Source organism: Theropithecus gelada, chromosome 8 (assembly GCF_003255815.1).
Source record: "Theropithecus gelada isolate Dixy chromosome 8, Tgel_1.0, whole genome shotgun sequence".
In the NCBI taxonomy this organism is placed as follows: Eukaryota; Metazoa; Chordata; class Mammalia; order Primates; family Cercopithecidae; genus Theropithecus; species Theropithecus gelada.
Window position 1 is genome coordinate 145005588 of NC_037676.1, and position 23286 is coordinate 145028873.

The window sequence follows — 23286 nt, forward strand, 5'->3', positions numbered from 1 at the left end:
TGGAAAGGTGAGGCCTGAGCTCAGGCCAAGGCAGTGGGGCTGGAGAGAAGCACAGACAACGTGAATCTGTTGATTTATTCATGGCTTGGTGAGACAACACTGGAGCTCTCCTGGGTGCTGGGTACATGGTGGGCCAGGGAGAGAGTGGCCTGCGGATGGAAGTCCATGTCCTGGTTAGGGTGAGGGTTAGGGCAAGCAATAGTAGCAGGGGCATGGCCCTGGGAAGCACCTGGACCCCAGGACATAAGACAGGAGGAAGAGATGGCATCCATCCAGCCGGCACTTATGCCCACGACCAGCTGAGTCAGACCAGCATTCCCATTTCACCATCCCTTACTCCTCAAGATGCAAATGAAGCTTGGGGCTGGGCGGAAGCTGGCAGGGCTGTCCACAGGAGGACTCCCGCGTGTCTCTTGGGCTGCCCAGGTGGCTCTGTCCACCCTTCTGTCTGGGAGGCTCCTTAAGGCTGGGGAGGGCCCAGAGAGAAGGAGATCCTGAGAGGAGCTGGCAGATTCAGGCCCTCCCCACGAACTGAGGCTCGAAGAGGAGCACAGGCCACCCAGAGTAGTGGGACAAAGCACCGGCAGAAAAGCTCGGCGTATCCACCGAGGGCCTCTCTGCTTCTTTCGACCTTCTTCAGATTTTCAGAATTATGAACCAAATCGCCTTCATGGGAGATGACAAATTAGAGGCTACACAGTGGGGGAGGCGGCAGCCGGCCTGGCTCCCCAACTTCCCCAGGACCTCCGCCTGGAGGAAGCCTGCCCAGGGCCGCAGCCCTGGCCCCAAAGACCCCAGGACAGACCAGAGCCCCTGCTGGAGCCAGGTGTCCCCATGCTGACCCGGCCATGTCCCCAGGTCCCACCCCAGGGTCACCGCCTACAGCTACAATTTCTTTAGTGACTGATTCCAGTTCCCAGAATGTTCCTAGGATGCCAGAGCCCGCCCAGGCAGCTGCTCCTGTCCAGTTCCCAGAATGTATAACATCCTGGGGTGCCCGAGCCCGCCCAAGCAGCCGCTCCTGTCCAGTTCCCAGAATGTATAACATCCTGGGGTGCCCGAGCCCGCCCAAGCAGCCACTCCTGAGTCACTCGGGAATGTCCAGGACTCAGGTCCACACAGACAGTGGGAACTGCTAGCCCTGGGCATCTACCCCCACGAAGGGGACCCTCGGCTCTGTCAGAGAGATCCCCGAAGTAGGAATTGGGCCCCCATGGTGCCCAGTGCCTCTCCCCCTTCACTGTGCCACTCTGCCCTGCACCCAGAGGCAGCGCTGGAGGCCTTACTCTACCACTCAGGGCTTCTCAAACCTCTGGTTCCACTTTTCTCCTTTTAAGTTCTCCACTTTGTAAACTCACCTCCCCCTTCCCAGGCTTGGGGGCCCAAGGAACCCCAGCTGGTGGGAGAAGCGGCTGCACTGTGGTACAGGGGGTGGTGAGTAAGCGAGGAGGCACTACTGGGGGCAGCTACTTCACCTCCCTGTGCCTCAGTTTCCTCCTCTGTCAAAGGGACAAGATAATGGCTCCCATTGCAGGGCTGCTATACAGTGCTCAGGGCCACAGTGCAGTGGGGGGACCCATGTCCGTTGCCACCTTGATGCTTACAATCGGGACAAGTTTACTGCTGTGATTTCTGCCGGCGCTGCTGTCCCGGTTCCCTGGTGCTGCACAGCCGTGCACTCCCCATGAGCGGGCCTGGCCAGCATTAGCCAAGTGCCTTCTGTGTGTTCTATGCCAGGTACCAAGGGCAGGCCAGCCAGGCAGAACCATGTATGGGGCTGGGGGCAGTGCTATCAGCATTGGGCTGGGACAAGTCAGGGTGGGGGAATGGTAGACAGGTGGAGGCAGGAGGCAGGTGTGAGAAGCTGCCCACCCCACCCCTCAACACCACGGCACTTCCAGCTCCAGCAGGTCCTTGTTCTCAGCTGCCCCTGAGCGCCAGGTGGCCAGGTCTCCTCCCCATCACCCCACTGAGAAGCAAGACAGGGAGGACCTGATCCTGGAGCCCCTCCCAGCCCAGCTGAGGAAACCACTCGACCGACAATGGGCTTGCGCAAGGCGCGCAGTGACTGCTCCCAGCCTCTCCCACAGACTTAGGAGCCCAAAGCCGCCTCCCTCCCAGGGAGCATCCCAAGGCCTCGCTGGCTGCAGCTGAGAGGGCCTCATCTGGGCACTGCTCTGAGGCTGGCACTTGCAGGTGGGGGCCCTTGGGAGCTCTGGGAGGCACCTGGCAGCCTCCCAGCCACCCCGGGCTGGGCCCGCTCTCCAGGCTCAGTGCTACAGCCACAACCACTGGGGGTAGGGGCGAGGGGAGTCCAGGCCCACTCTGTGCTGCAGCAACTCCTTCCCAGCTGTTGGCCCAGTATGATGCCTATCTTCCCTCTGGGGAGTCACGTTCCTCCCACTCCGGGCCCATTCCCACCCAAGGCCCCTTCGCAGGAGACCAGCACTTCCCTCCTCCAACAGGAGCTGGGTGTGCACTAAGCAAGATTCTGACCCCTCCTGTCCTCAGGAGACTGAGGCAGGACCATCAGCCCCAGCCCCAGGAGCAGAAGGCAGGCCTGCACATAGACTCACTGCAAGGAGACCCTGGGGTGGAGCCTCTCACTCCCCGAGCCCCCAGGGGTCCTGCATGAAAGCTCTGGAGATGCAGTTCCCAGCAGGGGCTCCCCTGACCAGGGCCACACTTTGGGGCCAGGGCAGTCCCACCGCATGGACGTGTCACCATCCTGCCCATGCGGGATGGCTTGAAGGGCTCCTCCAAGGACACCAGAGCTGGGAGCACTGGTCAGGTGGGGGCCTCAGGTGCAGTGTGACTGCTGGCACCAAAAGGTCTCATGCCCCCAATGGCTCCATTTGCAGCGGGGGCAGATGCTCCCAGGGCTACCTGCATCGGGGACGGACTGGTGGGTGTTGGGCTGAACCCTGCTTCACAGGCCGGGGGTGGGGTCCCTGGGAGTCCTCATACCCACCTGGAGCTTCCACCCTGTCCTCCCCATGGACGCAGTCCCAGGTGGAAGGTGATGGAGGCACCCACTCATTGTGTGCATCCTGCTGGTGGGGAGGGGCTGGGTCTCATCCTCCAGCCCTCGCCCTCCCCACCCCTGCCCCCACACTGCCCCAGGCTGCTCCCAACTTCCAGCCTGTGGGCGCATCCCCCAATCCCGTGTCCTTTGCCTTGCTCGGCCAGGTCCCGCTGTGGTTGGGGACCAGGCCTCAGCGGGCCACCTGCCCTGCCCCTTTCCCTCCCTGCCCGGAATAGCGCTGGCCAGGTCAGCAACCAGGACCCACCAAATATAGCAAGGCCCTAGGTCCTGCCAGCCTCAGGCCCAGCGCCCTCCCCATGAGGGGGTGGGAAATGTCAAGGAGTTTGACTGAGAGGACACAGACCCTTTGCTGGACCCGGAAAAGCTTCTACAGCTTCGGGGGCACTGGGGCCTGCTGAGGCATGGCCACCCCTCCCTTGCAGGGGGTGGCTCCAATGCAGGCCTGGCAGCCTTCCTAGCACAGGGGCCAGTGCCGAAGGCCTTCCTCCCACAGCCCTGATCCCGCACCAGCCCTGGCAGCTCCTGGCCTCAGTAGGAAGCGTGACAGCCTTCCTAGGCCTGGAAGAGCCTTTCCTCCTAAGAGTCCCCCCAACCGCCCCACCTGGGGGAGGTCCTCGTTTCCCCGTGCCCCAGCACACCCGGGGCAGGCTGAGGCAGGGGCCTCTCCTAGGGCTTCCCAGAAGGTGGACTTGGCCACAGCTCCCATCTGATCAGCGCTCCCTTCCTGACTGGGCCTCTCCCCATAAACAGCACTGTGCCAGTGCCCCCAGCCCTTTTGGATCCCACAGAGCATCGGAAGGTCAAGGCCTCGAAGTGAGGTTGCGTGGTGGTTGGGGGGGATCAGGTGTCTTCTTGCCCACAGTCCCAGCCCTGGGCACGGCTGAGGAGGTCGCAGGGAGGGTGGAGAGTGAGGCAGGGTGAACTGGGTGCCAAGGTGCAGCAGTGTGTCTCGAGAGCTTTGTTCTTGAGTGGGTTTGCCTCAGGGGCTTTAGAGCAGACCCCAGAGGGTGGCCAGGAGGACGGGGGCCAGGGCAAGGGTGGCCGGGATGGCAAGGCCGGCGCCGTTGCAGAGGTCATACTGGCAACAGGAGGTGGTGGACGCGTGCTTGGAGTAGCCATCGTACACAGTCTCGAAGCAGCTGGGCACGCAGGACTTACTGACCTTCATCCTGGTGGGGGTGTAGTCTGCAGAGGGGCAGGGCAGTGAGCCAGCTCCGCTAAGAGGGGCAGGGGGCCCACCCAGCCCCACACCAGCATCCAAGGCCATCAGGGCAGGGCCCCTCAGCTTAGAGCTCCCAGACAGCATCCGGGGACAGGAGAGCCTCCTTCCTCAGGACCTCCACATGCTCAGGGGCAGGGCAGAACCTCCCCCTCATCCTCCCCAGGCAGGGCCATGCAGGGCCCCCAGACTCACAGGTGCGCGTAGTCATGCAGTAGGCAACCATAGCCGGGCAGCGCATGGGGTTGAAGCAGTTGTCTCCGTTGTAGGCACACACATGGCAGTCCAAGGCCTGGACTGGGGCTGGCAGATGGGTGGGAAGGGAACGGGGGTTGCAGAACATGAGAGGCCCCTCCTCCAGCCCATCAGGTCCCCAGCCCATCACCTTCCCCAGGGCAGGGGGCTAGAAAGAGGGGTGGTCACTGGGAATTCTGGTCTCCTTCCCTGCTTTCAGCCCACCTTCCCTCAACGTGGGTCTGTCCATCCCTCTGTCCTTTGTCCATCTTACCCAGAGGTAAGCCCATGAGGACCACCAGGAACAGGGTGAGCAGGGGCGTCATGGCTGCAGGCAGGAGGGCAGCGTGAGAGTGGGGAGGAGAACAGCAGCTAGCCCTGGATCCAACTCAGGGGTGGCGCACAGAGGATCCAACTCAGGGTGGTGCACAGAGGACGTGGGGCCGGCCCTGCCTCCTGGAGCTCCTGGTCTACTGGGAGTGCTGCAGCCCTGCACAGCAGGTGGCAAAGACAGGTGGTCAGTGCTGGGCCTGAAGGACCCATGGGGGGCCTGGGCAGGGATGACAGTGGGCAGAGGAGCCACCCAACTCAGTGGGTGTCAGGGAAGGCTTCCTGGAGGAGGAGACACTTGGGAGGGGACAAGAAGGGAGAAGAGATCGGGACATTTCAATCAGAGACCAGCGCCTGCAAAAGCTCAAAACAGCCTGTAGCGCTGGACGGAGAAGAGATGGGGGGAGGATGAGGGGCAGTGCTAGAGGAGTGGGGGTGGGCAGAGGGGCCTTAAATACCAGGCCTAAACAAGGATTTCACCAGGGGATGGTTGGTACAGAGGTCCTCTGGGAGGTGGTCTGCAACCTCATCCCACGCAGGGCCCTGGGGGCCGGATGGCTGGCCACGGCAGAACTGGGCCCAAGGGCTGGGTCTCTTCTCGCTGTTCCCCTCCCCTCTGCTCTGGGGTGTCCCTGTTTGGGGTCCCCTCTTCCAGGAAAACCTCCAGAGCCCTGGTTAGGGTTGTCTGAGTCCTCGGCCACTGCAGAAGCTCCCCAGCAGGGATGAGCTAAATTAAACTTACGCCTTCCTGAGAACGACAAATCCGTCTCTCAGGACACATTTGCCCAGGCCAACCCTAGGATGCCAAAGGCCTGGGTGAGGCCAGGCCTGCGGCTGCGAGCTTCCCGCCCCCTCTCAGAGAGCCCCGCCCCAAACACTGCGGTCCCGGGTGGAGGGGAGGGCTCTTGGCGCGAGCGGGACTCTCAGGGTGACCTCACCTGTGACCTTCACCACCTTGAGGTACCGCCGCGCCTGGGAGTCACCCGCGGCCGCTCGCCGGTAGGTGCCTGCCTCGGTCTAACTGTACGCGTGTCTGTGCGTCCCGCAGCACCCGTGCCGCATCGCTGGATGCTCACCGCAGGCCCAGCCCAGTCCCGCCCCCGGAACGGCCCGCCCAGCGCGAGTTCACCACAGGCCCCGCCCCGGCCCCGCCTCCTGGGAACCCGCCGAGTGGAGCTCACCGCAGGCCCCGCCCCAGCCCCGCCCCGGCCCCGCCTCCTGGGCACCCGCCGAGCCGAGCTCACCGCAGGCCCCGCCCCGGCCCCGCCTCCTGGGCACCCGCCGAGCCGAGCTCACTGCAGGCCCCGCCCCGCCCCGGCCCCGCCCCCCGGACCGTCGGCTCGCCGGGCAAGCTCTGGGACCCCAAGGCCAGCCCAGGCATCTGGATCGCCGACACGGGCAGCCACGCAGTGACTCCCTAGCTACCCTCAGACCCACGTGTTACGCCCGGGCACTCCGCAGGCTGTTCTCACCGGCTCCCGCCGCAGCCCAGCCTTCCCCGCAGCCGCCTCCGCCCACTCGCCCGCGCCGCGTCGTTCGTGGGCTGGCACCAGCCATGCCGCCCCAGCTCCGCGCTCCTCCAGCCCAGTCCCAGCAGTTCCGGAACTGGTGCCCTTTGGTGCCCTTTGGCGCGCCCGCTTCGCTGCCCATGGCCTCCGCCTGCCTCCCCCGCGCTCAGCCCCCGTTTCTGGTCCCCCCGAGCAAAGCTGGAAGGCAGGCCTGCAAGGCAGCCCCGTGCTCCGTGGTCCCTCTCACCATCATAATGTTAACATTAAATAATTGTCTTTACATAACTTTAAATACTTACATTATTGGTTCTGTTTTTGGCAAAATGTAATAAAATTTCATGAGTCCGAAAGTTTTCATTTTTTTCCAGTGTGAGAAAGAAAAATAAAACCTTTTCTTCGACCCTAAAGCTCATTTTTTTCTTTAGAACATTTTTGTGGGCCTGAGGTACAGAATACCCCATGCCTTCTGGGCAAGCGGGCTCTGGTTCCAGGAAATCCTTCGGTCCCCAACAAACTAGGCCAGTTGGTGGTTCTGTTTGCCGACAGGTAATGCGCGCCCTCCTGTGCCAGGAGCTGGGGAGAGGGCAGAGAGTAAAACCAGCCGACGTTCCAGAATATTCCCACCCCATGGAGCTCACACTCCGGTGGATAAGAGGCGTGAAAGAAACGCATAGGTCAGAATCGGAGTGTGTCGCAGGCTTCAGCCTCAGACCACGACGAATTAATAGGATGAAACTTCCCTTGCCCGCCCGCCAGCCGCTCGCCTCCTGCTTTGTGGCGTGGTTCCTGACCGGTCTGTGACCCGGGGGTTGGGGACCTTTGTGTTAAAGGAAGTTCTTCAGGCAGAAATACTGATCTACATAAAGGAATAAAGGACACCAGAAATAGGAAATAGAAGGTAATTTTTTTTCTTATTTTTGAAAGGTAGTTGATTTCCTAAAGCAAAAATAATAACAATGTATTAAGGAATCTGTAGCAAATGTAGAAGTAAGTTGTATGATAACAGTAGTACAGGCTGGGCACCACGGCTCACACCTGTCATCCCAGGACTTTGGGAGGCTGAGGCAAGTGGATCGCTTGAGCCCAGGAGTTCTAGACCAGGCGTGGCTGGGCAACGTAGAGACACCTCGTCTCTAAAAACATACAAAAAATTAGCTGGGCATGGTGGTGCACACCTGTGGTTGCACCCAGGAGGCTGAGGTGGGAGAATCACTTGAACCCAGGAGGTGGAGGTTGCAGTGAGCTGTGATCACACTACTGCACTGAAGCCTGGGTGATAGAGCAAGACCCTGTGTCAAATTAAAAAAAAAAAAAAAAAAAAGTAATACAAGTAGACCAGGAGAGGGACAATGGAAGTTTGCTGTTGTAGATCTGTTCTACTGCATGTGAAGTGGTCTCCTACTTCTTGAAGTCAGACTAGTAAGTCAAAGGTGCATACTAAGACACTAAAGTGTTGTTAAAAAAAGAAAAAAAAAGTCAAAGCACTCTAGTTGATAAATCAACAAAGGTGATGATACAGAATTATTTATAAAAACACATGTTACAGAGACTGCAGAAGAGGAGAAAGGAAATAGAAAACAAATAGCAAGATGACATATATTTAAACCTAGCCACAGCAATAATGACACTATGTCATCTAAACACTTCAATTAGACCGAGCATGGTGGCCCACACCTGTAATCCTAACCTGTCATCCCAACATTTTGAAAGGCTGAGGCAGGTGGATCGCTTGAAGTCAGGAGTTCCAGACTAGCCTGGCCAACATGGTGAAACTCCCTCTCTACTAAAAAATACAAAAATTAGCTGGGCATAGTGGTGGATGCCTGTAATCCCAGCTACTTGGGAGGCTGAGGCAGGAGAATCGCTTGAACGTGGGAGGCGGAGGTTGCAGTAAGCTGAGATGGTGCCACTGCACTCCAGCCTGGGTGACAGAGTGAGTGAGACTCTGCCTCAGAAACAAACAAAAACATCTCAGTTAAAAACAGAGGTTGTCAGATTGGATAAAAAGAGAAACAGCCAAGTATATGCTGTCAGCAAGAAACTCACCAGACATAAAAACACAATTAAGATACGAATAAAAAGATGGAGAAAGATATACTATGCTAACACCAATTAAAAGAAAGCAGGCATGACTACGTCAATATCAAAGTAGGTTTAAAGCAAAGACTATAATCAAAAATAAAGAGGGAACATTACCGGCCAGGTGTGGTGGCTCTCACCTGTAATCCCAGCACTTTGGGAGGCTGAGGTGGGAGGATTGCTTGAGGCCAGGAGTTTGAGACCGCTTGGGCAAAACAGCAAAACACTGTCTCTACCGGAAAGAAATAAAAAATTTAAAAAGAGGGACATTACCAAATGACAAACTGATCAGTTCATGAAGAGGACTTAGCAATTCTGAATATGTATGCATCTAACAATTAAGCTTCAAAATACACAAAGCAAAACACCAACAACATCTGATAGAACTGAAAGGAGAAAAAGAAAATCCACAACAACAGAGATTTCAACACTCCTCTTTCAAGAAATGATAAAGATAGACAAAAAGTCTGTAAGGAAGCAGATGTGGACCACATTACCAGTCAACACGGCCAACTGATGTTTATAGGACACTCCACCTCACAGAAGAGAAACACACCTTTGTTTACCGATAATGTCCTCCAAGGCAGACTGTATTCTGCGCCATAGAACAAATCTCAGTAAATTTATGAGGATTAAAATCATACAAATTATTTGCGTGGACTACAATGGTGCTAAATTAGAAATCAATAACAGAAATATATCTACGAGATCATCAAATATTTAGAAACTGAGTAACAACATATTTCTAGACAACTTATAGGTCAAAGGAGAAACCAAAAAGGAAATCAGAAAATATGTCCAACTGAATGAAAATGCAAACACAATTCATCAAAGTCAAAGGATGCAGCTGAAGTGGGCCCTGGAGGGAAATTTTGCACTAATGCTTCTTTTAGAAGAAAAAAAGAAGTAAAACTTCTTTTAGAAGGGAGGGAAGTTCTCCAAAAAAACTACCTAAATGTTCACCCTCAGAAACTAGAACAAAAAGAGCAAATCAAACCCAAGGTAAGCAAAATAACGAAAATAGCAAAAATAAAAGCAAAAATTAAAAAAATAAAAATAAAAAGTGCAGTAGAAAAAGAAAATAGAGAAAAATCAATGAGACCAGTGTCTGAGAATGCACCTCCAGGAGGAGGACCTCAGCAACCCTCCCAGTCCAGCTTGGACGGCAGGACCAGAGAGAGGACTCTTGCAAACCAAAGCTAGTTGCTCCTGAGTTGGGGGCTGGCCAGTGGGGTGGGCAGCTGGGGCTGCCCCTCGAGCTCTCTGTGGGATCTGGCTGCCCAAACTGGGCATGAAGGGAGGCTCTTGGGCCCCCCTGACCTGACCGAATAATGCTCCTTCCTTTCTGGTGGGAGCTCAGGCCCGACTGGATGGTGAGGAGAGTAGATGTTCAGAGCAGGTGGAGGAGGGATCCCTTGTCAGAGGACCTCGTCGGTCGCTTTTGCAGTCTCCCTGAGAGCTGCCCTCTGTCTGGACTTTGTGCTTTGACTGCTTTTAGCATTTCCATTTTTAAGGCATAGAGAAAATTGCAACCTGGTGATGGGCCAGGAGAGTCAGCCATGCACCCCATGACAGGGTCAGTGCCCCACCCCTGGGTGCTGGCCGAACCTCAACATCTGTGCCTTGGGGCCCCACCCCTCAATCCTGTGCCTCAGACATCTCCCTGCAGGTTCTGAGCTTGGGCTCTGGCAGAGGGAGCTCCTCCTTCAGGGGCACTAGGGACATGAGGCAGGGCTGCCGGCCCCCATCTGGCCAGCTGTGCTGTCCACACCTACAGGGTTGCAGGCCCTATGTGGGGCTGATGATGCCTGACAGGGTCTTGGCTGGGGCTGGGGTCAGGTTGTGTCCAGGACTGCTGAGAAGTTGTCCAGCAGGGTCACAGAGAAGCAGCCTGGAGGCTGGGAGACTGAGCTAGGGACCCTTGGAGGAGCAGGGCAGAGGGCAGTGATGGGCTAGGAGCTGTGACTGTCCTTGGGCTTGGTCTGGAGTCCTGCCAGCTCCCAGGCCCCACGGCAGCCACACAGGCAGCCCAGCCTGGCCCTCTCTGGATCCTGCAGGTCGGTTTCCACTTCTGGGCCTTTGCCCAGGGCGCACACACAGCCTCACCCATGCTGCTCCGTTGTCCCTATACCCGCCGCTGCTTTGCGAAGTCTTCCCTGACCCCCAGCAGAACCGCCTCCTCCTTCCATCCTGGAATTTGGTGGCCGCAGCTCTGGTTTCCTGACTTTCAGGGGTGGGAGTGGTGGGGGAGGTGGCATTCCCTCCTGCCTGCGGGCGGCACTGGGCACAGAGCACTCCCATTCCCTGGGCCCTGGATGAGGATTCCTGCAGCCAGCCTGCCGTGAAGTGGCAGGAGTCACTTTCCCTTGCCCAGCCTTAGTTTCCCCACGCGGAAGTGGGGATGGGTGGGTCTGTGCCCTGGGCACTCCTACCCCTCTGCTCTCTGCCCGACTCCCATGCCCAGGTGCCTTCGCACACCCTGTCCTGGGGGATTGCCAGGACTCAGGCCACCTGTCCAGAGTGGTGTGGAAAAGGGCACACATGGGGCCATGAGTGGCACTGGCCTGGGCGAGGGCGGATTTTCCCTGTGCAGGAGCCCCAGCACCCGGCTCTCTGGTGGCCACCAGGGGGCGCTCCTACGCAGGCCTCCAGGAGCGCTTGCAGGCCCCTCCCGCATGCCAACACTCAGGGGAGAAGGGTCCCCCTAACCCTTTCACCCTGGGTCATGTCCCTGAGACTGGGGTTCAAGAGCCTCCAGAGAGGCCGGCTTGGAACACCCCAGGCCTAACCCCAGCCTTGGAGCCATGTGGGAGCTGACTACCCACAGCCACCGCCCAGTGCAAGTCCAGCTGCCTGAGCTGACCCCCATCCATGGGAACCCAGCAGCCCCCTTGGCCAGACCTCACCAGGGTAAAGTTAGACCAGAGGGGGCGGGGAGCGTGACGCAGGGAGTATGGGCCAGGTGAGGTTGCCCAGAGGCAGGGAGGGTTCCGTGCCCACTGCCTGGGTTCTGGCTGTATTTCGGGGATGAGGCTGTGACGTGGAGTGAGAAGAGGCCCCAGCAGATGCCCCAGCAAGGAGCGCTTCTCCTTCTGGAGAGGGCCAGAGGCTCCCGCAGGCTGACCCCACATCCCCGGCAGGTGAAGTCTCAGGCCTCACCCAGTCAGAGCCGAGCTCTGCCTTCCCCCAGGCCAGCTCCCTCGCAGGCCAGGCCTGGAAATTCCATGGTGGCCAAGCCCCCTCTGGCCGCGGCCAGCAGACGGTGGTGTAGCGTGGGTGGCAGCTGGTGAGGGGTCAGTGGTGCTCCCCGGCCCTAGGTGCAGGCACTCAGCTGTTTGTCCAATGCACCATGAGACCAGCACCATCACCACCCCAGTTTTAGCCGAGGGCAGGAGCACTAGGTGGGGTCTGGGGCCCCGGGAGCGCACGAGGGGAACAGGAAATGCCTGCAGCCCTGGAGTGGCTGGAAGGAGGGCTGAGGGTTTGCAGGAGGCCAGGGCCACCATTTACAGCCACAGGCAGCATATGGGGTGCTGGCTGCGCCAGGTGGGTGCCCAGTGGAGGAAAACGGAGGCTCCTGGAGGTGGAGTGCTTTGCCTAAGGTCTCTCAGGGCAAGGAGTGACCCACCTTGGCCACCCTGGGGAGATGGAGCTTGGGTGAGGAAAAGGGGGATCCCAAGGTGGAGACAGTGAAGCTCACCCAGACCCAGTCCTGGGTTGCAGGGCCTTGACTGGGCGGGCAGCCCTCCAGGATGGGGTTGCACAGTGGCCCTGGATCCCAGGGGAGACAGGATGGACACGTGTTAAGAGCAGGCCTCCTGAAATCATGATTCACCTCCTGGTCTCATGGTGCATCCGTCCATGGGACTTTTCCTAGGCTGTAGCTAGACTTTCCCTGGGCAGCTGGACTGGCCCTGGGCGATGGCTGTAGGTAGTCAGTGCCTACTTGGCACTGGGTCGGGCCTGGGATGTCCCAAGCTGGCCTCTCTGGAGGCTCCTGAACCCCGGTCTCAGGGACACGACCCAGGGTGAAAGGGTGAGGGGCCGCTTCTCCCCTAGGTGCTGTGTGCGGGAGGGGCCTGCGAGCCCTCTGCCCTGTGCTCCTACTCAGGCCTCACCCCAGGAGCGCCCTCCACCTCCGGGGCAGTGGGGAGGCATCTGGGCAGCCTGCCCTCCCAGGGTGGGGACAGATGGTGCCATTTCAGGCATCGCTCCACAACTGGCCCAGGGGACATGTGCTGGAGGCTCAGGGGACCTGTGTGGCCTGATGCCCGCCCCTGACCTCCTCCGTCCCAGAATAGCACAGACAAACCACACTGGTTTAAATCATTTATCTCCATGCAGAGATTTGAGTAGAAAAATAAACGCAACAAAACAGGAGTGTGAAATCCAGGGATCCACAGGGTTTCTGTCCCCACCCTCCATGCGGCTGGAGGCTGCATCCTCTGTAGAGGGGCTGCATCCTCTGTGGGGTTGTGGGACCTACTCCAAGTCATCAGCACTCCATGCCCACCTGGACCTGGTCCCAGACTTTCGGGGAAGCCCTCAGCCTGGGGCTCCTGGCACACCCATTGCGGCTGGGGAAGAGGAGGGTGGAATCCCCAGAGAAAGGGAAGGAAAGGCATGAGGGGCCTTCCCTGGGGGAGGTCACAGGCTGGGGGCTAAGACGAGGGCCAGGAGGCCCAGGACCAGCCCCAGGCTGTGGGCGAAGGTGGTGCGGGTCGGTGCAGCATTGTGCAGCTTCTCATTGCACAGGTCCTCCTGGCAGCACTGGATGGAGCCGGTGCCGCTGCTGACCTGGCCTTGCAGGGTGTAGCTGGGTGTGCACGACTCCACACAGTCCTTCGTCACCAGATTCCCCCTCAGAGGCTCCACTGGGCACAGGTGAGTGTGGTCAGGCCTGCAGCTGCCTCTGACCCCCAATCCCTGCCAGCCTCCCAGCCAGCACCCACAACAGCCAGGGAGGTCCCCCCAGTGCCAGGGAGGTCCCCCCAGTCCCAGGGAAACCTGGACAGATGCTGCTCACCCGTGTGCATGGTCCTGCAGGAGCGAGAGCCGGCCGGGCAGACCTGAGGCTGCTTGCAGTTGCTGGAGCTGGTGCACACGTGGCAGCGCAGGGCAAGGGCTGGCGGGGAGGGAGTCGGGCTCAGCGGGCCCAACAGAGGCCTCCTGGTGACTCAGCAGGGCCCACTCCCCGACCCGCAGAGACCCCTCCTGGACAGAGGCCCTGCTGCCCTTGCCCTAGGCCCCCAACTCCGGACCCTGGGCCCTGGTGAATGCAGCCTCAGGGGACAGGTGCTCCGGCCTGGGCCGGCTTGGAAGAGGCGTCCTGCCCCGGCCCTGTCTAGGGTGTGTTGCAGGCCTTTCCTCCCAGGCCTCAGGGAGCTCTGTGACTGCCAAGAGCAGTCTGCAGGACACTGGCTGTTGTCCCCACCCCAGGGGCTGTCCCTGGAGGAGATGGCCATGTTTCTGAGGGCCTGATTGAGCTAAGGCCCCAGGGGCAGCCAGCTTGGCTGCTCTGAGCCTATAACGGGAAGGGCTTGGTGGCCTTTGGGCTGTCCTGGGTTATGCTGGGGGAGACCTGGGGACCGGGAGGGGCTGGTGGCAGGGGCTAGATGGCTGCCCTCCCAGTGAGAAGCATCTCAAGACAATCCCCTGCTCCACTCTCTCGGGGTCCGTGACTCCAGGAATCAATTCTGACATCCTCAGATTCTGAAACATTGTAAATCTGACACTGCTTAAGATTGGGGCTCCGTGTTGTTTTAAATTTGAAGAATCTGGCGCACAGTGTCAGGGTTCTCTGTGCCTAGAGGTCATCAGCTCCAGGCTCCTAGTATTTGGTGACCACATGGGCCAGAGCTGCCCGCCCACCCGCCCATCCCCTTGGCCCAGCCCCTCACCTGGCCCCGTAGCCACGGCCAGGATGGCGAGGAGCAGCAGGACTGTCCTCATCTCTGGTGTCGTCTGGGAGCAGTGGGGGCCCCTGCACTTCGGAGGCCTTATAGGCACGGGCTGGGCGGGGGTGGGCAGTCCGCCAGCCAGCGGCATTCCGCAGGGCTCTGTGCAAGCGTCAGCTCAGGATGGGAACCTGCCCCACCCTGCCTGGCCCACGCCCACCAGCCTGGCTGTCCCTGGGTGCTGCCCCTGCTGCCCCCCTAGGCAGAGGTCTGCCCTCCGCAACGGGGCCCAGTGGCTTCCTGGCCCTGCTGTTGCAGCTGCTGCGCCTCTGTCTCTCCCGCTTTCACTTCTCTGTCTCTGTGGGTCTTGTTCTCGTGCTGCCGTCTGTTCCTGGGTCACTTTGTCTCTGACCTGCCACCCGCTACCCCACCCCCCACTCCCCACCATCACCATCCCGTGTCTTTGTCCCTGCATTCCCCCCATAGTTCCCTCAATAGAGTTGCAGCCTGTACCAGGCGCCCTGTGGGTGCCTGTGGGTGCCCAGGGCCGGGGAGGTAGGAAGAGCAGGTGCTGGTCCTACCCTTCTGGCTCTGGGCTCAGGGTTGCTGCCTGGGACGCGGAAGGTCCTTGAGCTGCGAGGGCTCGGGGCAGCTGTGGGCTGATGGGGTGTGTGAGGCAGAGGGTGAGGCCACCCTGAGGCAGGGAGGGCAGCTGGGGCAGCAGAGAGGTAAGCACTGGACAGGGTGAGGACTGTGAGGACCTGGCCCTCAAAGTTGCCTGGGGAGCCCTGTGGGTGGAAGGCCTGGGCTGTGGAGGCAGCAACTCCATCCTGCGTTGCGCAGGGAGAGACTGAGCCCTCCTGGTCTCCACCAGCCCTGCCTCCCACCCTCCAGGGCCCCAGGACCCCTCCCCGTGGGATTCCTTCCCCCACTCTCCGGGCCGCTCCTGCTACGTTGGGGCAGCGCCATCCTGGCTACTTTGCAACTATTTCTCTAGGTGTCCCGGCTCCAGTCTCTCCAAGACCGTGAACTCCTTGGGGCTGGGCCCCAGCACCCAGGGCCTCAAAGCAGGTTCTTGGTCTGCTGCCTGTTGAGTGGAGGCCAGTCCCCACCTTCACCCTCTTTACTCTCACAGGAGGGACTTTCTTTCCATGGAGACGGGGTCCTGAGCACCCTAGCGCAGGAGCCCACCTCTCGGGGCCCCCATCCACCTGCTCGGCCCAGCCCACTCTGCCGCTCGCCTGTGCTGGGCAGCACCCACCTGGTGGTGTGGAGGGACCCACAGACGTGCTTTGCCCCTGCCCTGGCCAGGCGGATGGTGAGTGGGAGCAGGGGCACAGAAGGAGGTCAGCCCTGGGCCCAGCCTCCGCCGCTGCCACGTGGCTGATGAACCAACAACAACAGGGCCAGGGCAGGGCAGGGCCGGTTCCTGGGAGGGTGGTCCTGGGCTGGGCTGAGGCTCTTGGGGGCACCATGGGTACTGGGGCTAGTCAGGCCTGGGCTTGAGACAGACCCTCTGGCCCTTCCTCCCGGCATCTCTCCCTTGCTAAGCCCCACGTCACGGATGCCGGGGATCCCAGCAAATGTCTCCTGAGAATGCTCCTGGCCGGACTCTCCCTGACGCAGTGCCAGGGCCTGGAGGATCCACCTACAGGAGGGGGTGTCTGGTGGTGCCTTTGGAAACCAGGAGGGGTGCAGGCAGGAGCCCCCTGGGGCAGCCCCACATTTGCCTCTGGTGTCTGGTCCTGGCTGGGGCTTGATGGGGACGCGTGGAGTCTCATTTGACAAAGCAGGTGACCCAGAGGTCCACACCCACACCCAGAGGGAGGCGGTTTCCTCCAGCTCCAAGGCCCTGTGTCCATGGGGCACAGCGAGAGGCATGGGCAGCTTTGGGGAAGGTACTTCCAGGGGCCTTGGGAAGCAGAGCTCAGGGCTTGGTGACAGGGTGGTGACTCAGTGGGCATGGCAGGTGGGGAGGGGTGAGTCACTGTGGCCAGGGGCATGAGAGCTGCTGGAAGAACAGGTTTGGAATTCCTGTTGGGCCTGGTGGTGCTGGAGGGTCCAGGATGTCAGGTGGCCTGAGAGTGGGGTCTGAGTGTGGGGCCACGGGGGAGTGGGCTCCCCACACCTGGGGCTGGAGGAGGGCCCTGCACACCTGGCTCACCCCCGTGGGACACCTCAGACGTCGCTGTGGCTGCGTCCCTGCCAGGCATGGAAGCCGGAGCGGGGTTCCAGTTCTGTGGGAGGAGGGCCTCTGACCTGGCAGGGCTGCCTACGAGGATGAGCCACCCATCCCGGGTGGTCCTAGCAAAGGCAGGAAGAGCAGCCCTACACACAGGTTACTCTCAGGAGAAAGTGGGTGATTCTGACGCCAGGAGCTCTTGGACAGCTGAGCAGTCAGGGAGGGCTTCTTGTAGGCAGCGACCTGACTAGAGCCTCAGAGCCAGGGGATGGAATGGGGAGAGGAGCCATTGTGGCCGCTCATGACAGTCCCTGCCCAGTGCTTGTTCACCGGTGAGGAAATGAGGGTCAGAGAGTGCCAGGCGGGTGCCAGGTGCCAGGCACCAGGTGCCTGGTGAGGTCTCAAGCACTTCTCACTATCACCACCAGCCTTTCCCCTCTCCCCCCTCCTCTATTCTCTAGAGCCTGGGCCCTCTCCACTCCACCCCTCCCACTCAGCCGCTGGAGCTGGGGCCCTGGGCCTGGTTGGTACCATCAGGGTGTCGGCAGCAGAAATGACACCTGGGAGAGGCGATGAAGGGGCCTGGGGCAGGGAAAACCACCGCCCCACCCCCTTAGTCTTGCCTGCTGCTCCCTGAACCAGGAAACCCGGCACAGGGAGAAGCCCAGCACAGGGACAAGCCCAGGCCTCTGTCTGGAGCAGACTCTGTCTGGAGCAGAAGTTCCTTGCTTATGCCCCTTCCCCTACCTTCTGACCCTCTACCTTGTGCTGGGCCCCTAGGATCACACAGGGGTGTGGCGGCTCAGAGAGGGAAGCACCTGGCTCAGGGCAGCACAGCATGGTACTCCAGGCTTCCACCAGCCCAGCCCTGGGCCCTGTCCTGGCTGAATGGGTGCCCGGTGGACAAGGCAGGGCCCGGGGCTGGAGGAGCTGGCTGAGTAAGTGCCCGGTGGACAAGGCGGGGCCCCGGGCTGGAGGAGCTGGCTGAGTGGGTGCCCGGTGGACAAGGCGGGGCCCCGGGCTGGAGGAGATGCCTGGGCTGGAGGAGCTGGCTGAATGGGTGCCCAGTGGACAAGGCAGCGCCCTGGGCTGGAGGAGATGCCTGGGCTGGAGGAGATGCCTGGGCTGGAGGAGCTGGGAAGCTCCAGGGCACAGGGAGGGGCTTCTTCACCCTCAGACTGTCACCTGGGCAAGCCAGAATCCCAGCCACACCCCAGGGGCTCCAAAATGCATCCCTCTGCCTTGAGGTACTTCATTCATTCATTCATTCATTCACTCATTCATTCCTTCTTCAACAACATTTTATAAAGAGCAGCCATATGCAAGGCACTTTGGGTATAACAGAGACCAAGAAAGGAGAGAGACAGGGCCCCGGTCCCAGGGCCTGCAGACCAGTGGGGAGTGGGAACAGACAATTGCTGGCTCTGTAGGACCCACAGCAGGGACGTGACAATGCAGAGGCTGAGGGTCTGGGGCTGAGAGGCCAAGAGAGAACCAACCTGGGTGGGGCTGTCTAAGCAGGGAAGGGTGTGTGGCCATCACCTGGTAAGCAGGTGGGTGTCGGGCAAGGGCACTGGGGTCCAGGTGACAGGCCCCTTTTCTGCCTCTTTCCCCTGCAGGGGCAGGTGGCTGCCCCGAGCTGAGCGGCTGAGTGTGTGGTGTCTTTCTAGAGGCTGCCCTGCTCCTCTCGGCCCCTCACCTGCACAAATGGGGCCTCACATGGACAGCAAGGGCCCGGCCTTGTCCGGCATCACCCAGCAAGCGGGAGCCACAGCTAGGCTGGGCCTCTGGGCCCGGGCCCTTCCCTCACACCCAGGCCTCCCCACTCCTCCCTCTAGTGCTGGAGTCACCTTTACGCATGGAGCCACAATCCCAGGAAAGGTCTCTTTCACCTGCTTCCCAGGGTCATGCCTGGCCCTGCCCCAGTCTTAGGTCACTCCCTGGGACCCTGGCTACCAGCCACCCCTCCCAGGGTATGCCTGGTGTCCATGGGCCGGGCCAGGGGCCAGGGCTGGAGGCCAGCTCTGCCCCTCCACACAAGCCCCTCATCCTTGCCGGGTCTCTCTTTCCTGCACTGCCAGGGTGGCAATCTAGGGAATAGTTTCGTGGATGGAGAAACCCTTCCACCTTGGGGCACGGCTTGTTCCCAGCAAGGGCTGGACTGGGGCCCCAGGTTCCTAAGACCCAAGAGAAACAAACCTGTTCTCAGGCCTGGCTGGTGGTGCCCACAGGCAGGGCTGGCACCTTCCCTGGGAGAGGCACCATTTCAGCACCTAGGACCAGCACGGTTTCTGTGAGGCACTGGCATTCAGGGGGCTAGTCAAGGGTGCCCAGGTGCCAAAGTCTGGGCAATGAGGGAGAATCCCTCAGGGTGTGAACTGTGTCCATCCTGAGGTAATGGGAGAGAGTTTGCAGAGGAGTGCAGCCATGGAGCCACGGAACCACAGCACAAACAACTGTGGGGACCTCAGAGTTCCAAGACTGCAGGCTCTTAGCATGGGCTTGCAGAGCACAGAACCCTGGAATTGCAAGACCCAAGGAACCTGGATGACAATCAGGCCACTGATTCTCATCAGTGATGAGAAATAGCCCCACTGGATGGGGGTTATTTTCACACATTAGGACATGCTCCCACCAGGGTTCTAAGGAAGGTCAGAGGGTTTGTGCTAATGCTACACTCCTGGATTCTCCCCTCTGCTAGGCCACAACTCAGTCTACTTCCTGTTGTGGCCTAGAACTTGTGGCTGCCAACCCTTAGCTCCATGAGGTAGGTTCAAGGCTGGTGAACACAGGACCCACCTCACTTTCCTCCCTCAATCCCCTGCCTTCATTCTCTCCCAATACCTACCCGCTCATCCATCCTCTATCCTTCATCCATCCATCCATCTACCATCTGCCCACTCATTCTCCACTCATGCACCCACCCATCTATCCATCCACTCATTTTTCTATTGTCTATCCATCTATTCATCTCTCATCCAGCAGTCAATCTACCATCTGTCCACCCATCCATCCTTTCACTCATCCGTCCACCTTCCATCCATGCAGCCTCCATCCATCCTCCATCTTCCATCCATCCAACCTCCATCCATCCATCTTCCATCTTCCATCCATCCAGCCTCCATCCATCCATCTTCTCATCCATTCATCTTCCATTCACCCTTCATCCATCCTCCGTCCATCCACCCAATCACCCATCTGTCCTCCATCCATTCATCATCCATCCATCCATTCTCCATCCACTCATCATCTATTCTTCATCCATCCAGTCATCCATCAATCTACCATTTGTCCACCCATCCATCCATCATCCATCCATCCATCCACTCATCAGTCCACCTTCCATCCATCCATCCTCCTTCCATCCATCCTTCATCCACCCATTCTCCATCTTCCTTCCATCCATCTACTCATCCATCCATCTTCCATTCACCCATCATCCGTCCTCCATCCATTCACCCACTCACCCATCTGTCCTCCATCCATTCCTCATCCATCCATCCATCTACTCATCCATCCATCATCCATCCAGCTGTCATTCATCCTCCATTGATCCATCCATTCATCCATTCATTCTCTGTCCATCCATCCTGTATCTATCCTTCATCCATCCATTCACCCACTCATCCATCCATGCTCCATCCATCCATCCTTCATTCAGCCATCCATTCATTCATCCTCCATCCATCCTGCCTTCTCTGGGCAAGTGGGTCAGACATTTTGGCCACCTAGGAAGACATGGGATGAATTTAGTGCTGATGGCGCAGTGTGACCTTTCCCTTAGTCATAAGGAAAATTCCCAAGATATTGAGTGCATCCTTCCAGAGAGTCTCCTGGTAGGTGGGCTGTTTCTCTCCTGCTCTCCTGTCCTCAGGACAGGCATTCTTCTTCTTACCTGCCTGTGGTCCTCCCTTGCCCTGTGGGAGTTCCTATCCCACCACAGGACTCCCCACCATGAGTCAGTGCAGACAAACTCCCTCACAGGAAGTCCTAGCAAGACCCCGGACCAGCCTTCTGTGCTTCTCAGGCAAGGGTTACTTGGTGGTCTGCCGTGGCTTCGTCCCTCCAGGGCCTGTCCCTAGTTCAGTGTTCCCACCAGTGGGCACTGCCCTTATACCACTTATGTGTCCTGTAGGCGTTAGTTACAGTGATGTCTCTCTGTCTCTCTACCCACTCTTCCTTTTGTATTCTCCCACACCTGCCCCTGACAAAACGGTAATTCTCAAAGGCCATGGAGTCCACCCTGGCAAGAGTTCTGAGACCCTTGGGTCTGCAGTAGGTCATGGAGCTCTGGGGCCGGCAACACCCAGACTGTAGACACACGCTTTTTAAAGGTTACAGGATCACTTGGGGGGACATCATGGATCCTAGGCCTTAAGAAGGAAAGAACTATCTTCCATGCACTGCATGCCCTGTCTTCAGTCTGTCACTGGCACCAGCACCTCCACAGGCCGTGTGAGCTGTCCCCACATGACCTGGGTGGAGGAGACTTGTCTTTGCTCCTCCTGAGATCAGGTGACTGCTGAGCTTTGAGGCTGGAGCGGCCCAGCATGGCTGCTCCCTGCTTAGCCTGGGAGTCCTGAGGACCCCACTTGGATGCTGGGTCCTGGACAGGGCCTGGGGTGCGCTGTCCCTGCAGGAGGTGTGTGTGTTGCTGCAGTCCTCACTGGGTACCGGGCCAGGCCTCCAGGGGAGGGAAGCGAGGCCCACGCCAGGCCCTGCCAGGGAACTCACCAGGACCCCAGGGACTTAAGGGATCAAGAGGGTGTTACGTAAGAAGGGAAGTGGGTGGGTCCTTGGGGAGCAGGAGATGCTGAGTGGAAGGAGCATGGAGGCCCAGGAGCCCCTGAGCCTATGCAGCTGTGCCTGGGACAGAGGAGCAGCTCTGACTGCCTACCCAGGTCACAAGGAGCCAGGCCAGCATTGAAGGGACCTGAGACAGCTGCACCCACCTTCATTTCAGAGCTGGCCCCGTTGACAGCAGGATCTAACCACAATGCTGGCTCTGGGTTCCACTGCCCTGCACATCTCAGCCTGAGCCCTGCTGAGCCTGGTGACCTCTCCTCCCTGACCCAGACCTCTCTCAGGCATTTCAGGGGTAACTCATTCCAACCCATTCAGCCCCAGGTCTCCACCAAACTGCTCCTCCTCAAACCGGCAGCAGCCATGCAAGGGCCCCCAGAGGCCTGCATCTCCGTCCTCCCTCTGCCCCTCCCTTGGCCCCAGTCTGGCCCTGCCTCCTCCTGGCTGGGGGCTGTGCCTGCCTCTGCCTGCCCCGCCCCGCCCTGCGGTCCCACCCCTTACCCTGCGGTCCCGCCCCTCACTCTGCGGTCCCCTCCCTGCGGTCCCACCCCTCACCCTGTGGTCCCCGCCCTGCAGTCCCGCCCCTCACCCTGCACTGGGGTTGGATGCAGTCCCTCCCCTGGTGATCCCCTCAGTGCTCCCTGCATTCTCAGCCTCCCTGTCCTGCCTCTGGGCCCTGACTGGGCTGGCTGTGTGCTCTGTCCATCTCAGGGGGCTGGGTACCCCTTTCTCTCTTGGTGCCTGGGTCTCCTGTCAGGCCATCAGGCCCTTTCCTATCTCCAGTCCTTTGCACATTAACCCCATTGTCAGAGACACTGGCGCCTTCCAGAGGGCCCCAGCCACGGCCCCCGAGGCCTGTCCTTCCTGCCCTCCTGCCTCCCTCACACCTTGGCCAGGCGCTGCAGCCCACGTCAGCTTGTCACTTTGCCTGCTGTGCCCACTCTCACCTGCCCACTCGAGGGCAGGCACGGTCTGTCACTGTGGCATCTGACAGCCACGATGCCTGGCGTGCAGGAGGTGCCCTCCAGGCTGCTGACTTAGTGATGTGGAAGCCGGAGAGCCCAGGGGTCCTGCTGAGCACTCGCCAACCCAGGAGTGGGGCTCCCTGTGCCCCGGCTCTTCCCCTGTGGCGAGTGGGTGTGGTCAGCTGCCTGTGGAAACAGCCTCCTTGCTGGGCCTGGCTTCCGGACACAGAGGCTGCTGCAGGCGGAGGCCGTGGGCTGCGGGGTGGCATCAGATGCAGTTTCTGTTGGGACTTGCAAGGGTGGGGCCTGCCCTGAAGGGTGAGCCCTCCTGAGTCAGGCTGCCTGGGAAGGCTCCTCAGGCAAGAGTCAGGATTCCCACCTTCCTTGAGAAAAGAAAACTCCAACTTTACTCTCAGGATGGCTGAGAGCACCTGACCCCACACCAGCCTCCCCGTGGATCCCTAGAGCCCAGCAGGCCGGGGCCTGCGGAAATCCTGACAGCCTGGCTCCCAGGTCCCCTCAACCCGCTAGGCCCTCTACTGGCCTCCAGACAGCTCAAGGCGCGATAACGGGGAGGAAGCCCGCTCAGGGAGCAGGAGCTTCTGGAGCTTCTCCCGCTGACCCGCGCTCCCTGCTCCTGGGTGCCTCCTGCAGAGTGCTTCTTCAGCACACGCACAGGCTTGGGAGACCAGTGGCAGGCTGGGTGGGGGCTGTTGGGACATTTGGGGCACCGAGATGGGGCAGCGGCCCCGGGAGGCTGAGAGGAAGCACTGGGCAGGCCGAGGGCGCTGCTGGGAGGCCTTCCTCCTTCTGGAACAAGAGTCCAGTGGCAGGCGGCAGCCCCGGGCCAGGGCGGCTGTGGGAACATCCTGCCCGGCTCACTGCCTGGAGGCTGGCAGCTGTGGAGAGCTGAAGCTGAGGGCCGCAGGGGAGGCTAGGCATCTGGCCTGCACACCTGCCCTCTCAGATTCCCAGAGCGGAGGCAAACACCTGCCTAGGGAGGTTCCCAGCCGGCACGATGGC

General features: G+C 59.8%; 2 protein-coding genes across 4 annotated transcripts; both read right to left on the reverse strand.

Annotated features, from left to right (window-relative positions):
* Positions 1-3817: 3817 nt before the first annotated feature.
* LYNX1 (Ly6/neurotoxin 1) lies at positions 3818-6345 on the reverse strand. 3 transcript variants are annotated; one of them, XM_025394232.1, is made up of 4 exons: positions 6267-6345; positions 4774-4989; positions 4461-4562; positions 3818-4231 (listed from the first exon to the last, which is right to left on the reverse strand). In XM_025394232.1, exons 2-4 carry the CDS (start codon positions 4823-4825, stop codon positions 4035-4037), a joined length of 351 nt encoding a protein of 116 aa, XP_025250017.1. In that variant the 5' UTR covers positions 4826-4989; positions 6267-6345; the 3' UTR covers positions 3818-4034. The 3 variants fall into 3 exon arrangements, with proteins under 3 accessions (XP_025250017.1, XP_025250016.1, XP_025250018.1); XM_025394231.1 differs by lacking the exon at positions 6267-6345 and adding an exon at positions 5768-5925; XM_025394233.1 differs by lacking the exon at positions 6267-6345 and adding an exon at positions 5572-5681.
* Positions 6346-12732: 6387 nt separating this feature from the next.
* On the reverse strand, positions 12733-14438 carry LY6D (lymphocyte antigen 6 family member D). Its single transcript, XM_025394569.1, has 3 exons — positions 14317-14438; positions 13443-13541; positions 12733-13290 (listed from the first exon to the last, which is right to left on the reverse strand). The coding sequence occupies exons 1-3, from the start codon at positions 14366-14368 to the stop codon at positions 13064-13066; spliced, it is 378 nt and encodes a 125-aa protein (XP_025250354.1). The 5' UTR covers positions 14369-14438; the 3' UTR covers positions 12733-13063.
* Positions 14439-23286: the final 8848 nt, after the last annotated feature.

Bases quoted from the DNA above. Each gene is read 5' to 3' on its own strand.
- LYNX1 (XM_025394232.1), bottom strand. From the start codon at position 4,825: ATGACGCCCCTGCTCACCCTGTTCCTGGTGGTCCTCATGGGCTTACCT. The intron at 4,563-4,773 runs GTAAGATGGACA...TGCCAGCCCCAG, and splicing joins CCTCATGGGCTTACCTCTGG to TCCAGGCCTTGGACTGCCAT. The intron at 4,232-4,460 runs GTGAGTCTGGGG...GCCCCTCTGCAG, and splicing joins CTGCATGACTACGCGCACCT to ACTACACCCCCACCAGGATG.
- LY6D (XM_025394569.1), bottom strand. From the start codon at position 14,368: ATGAGGACAGTCCTGCTGCTCCTCGCCATCCTGGCCGTGGCTACGGGG. The intron at 13,542-14,316 runs GTGAGGGGCTGG...CCTCCCCGCCAG, and splicing joins GGCCGTGGCTACGGGGCCAG to CCCTTGCCCTGCGCTGCCAC. The intron at 13,291-13,442 runs GTGAGCAGCATC...ACCTGTGCCCAG, and splicing joins CTGCAGGACCATGCACACGG to TGGAGCCTCTGAGGGGGAAT.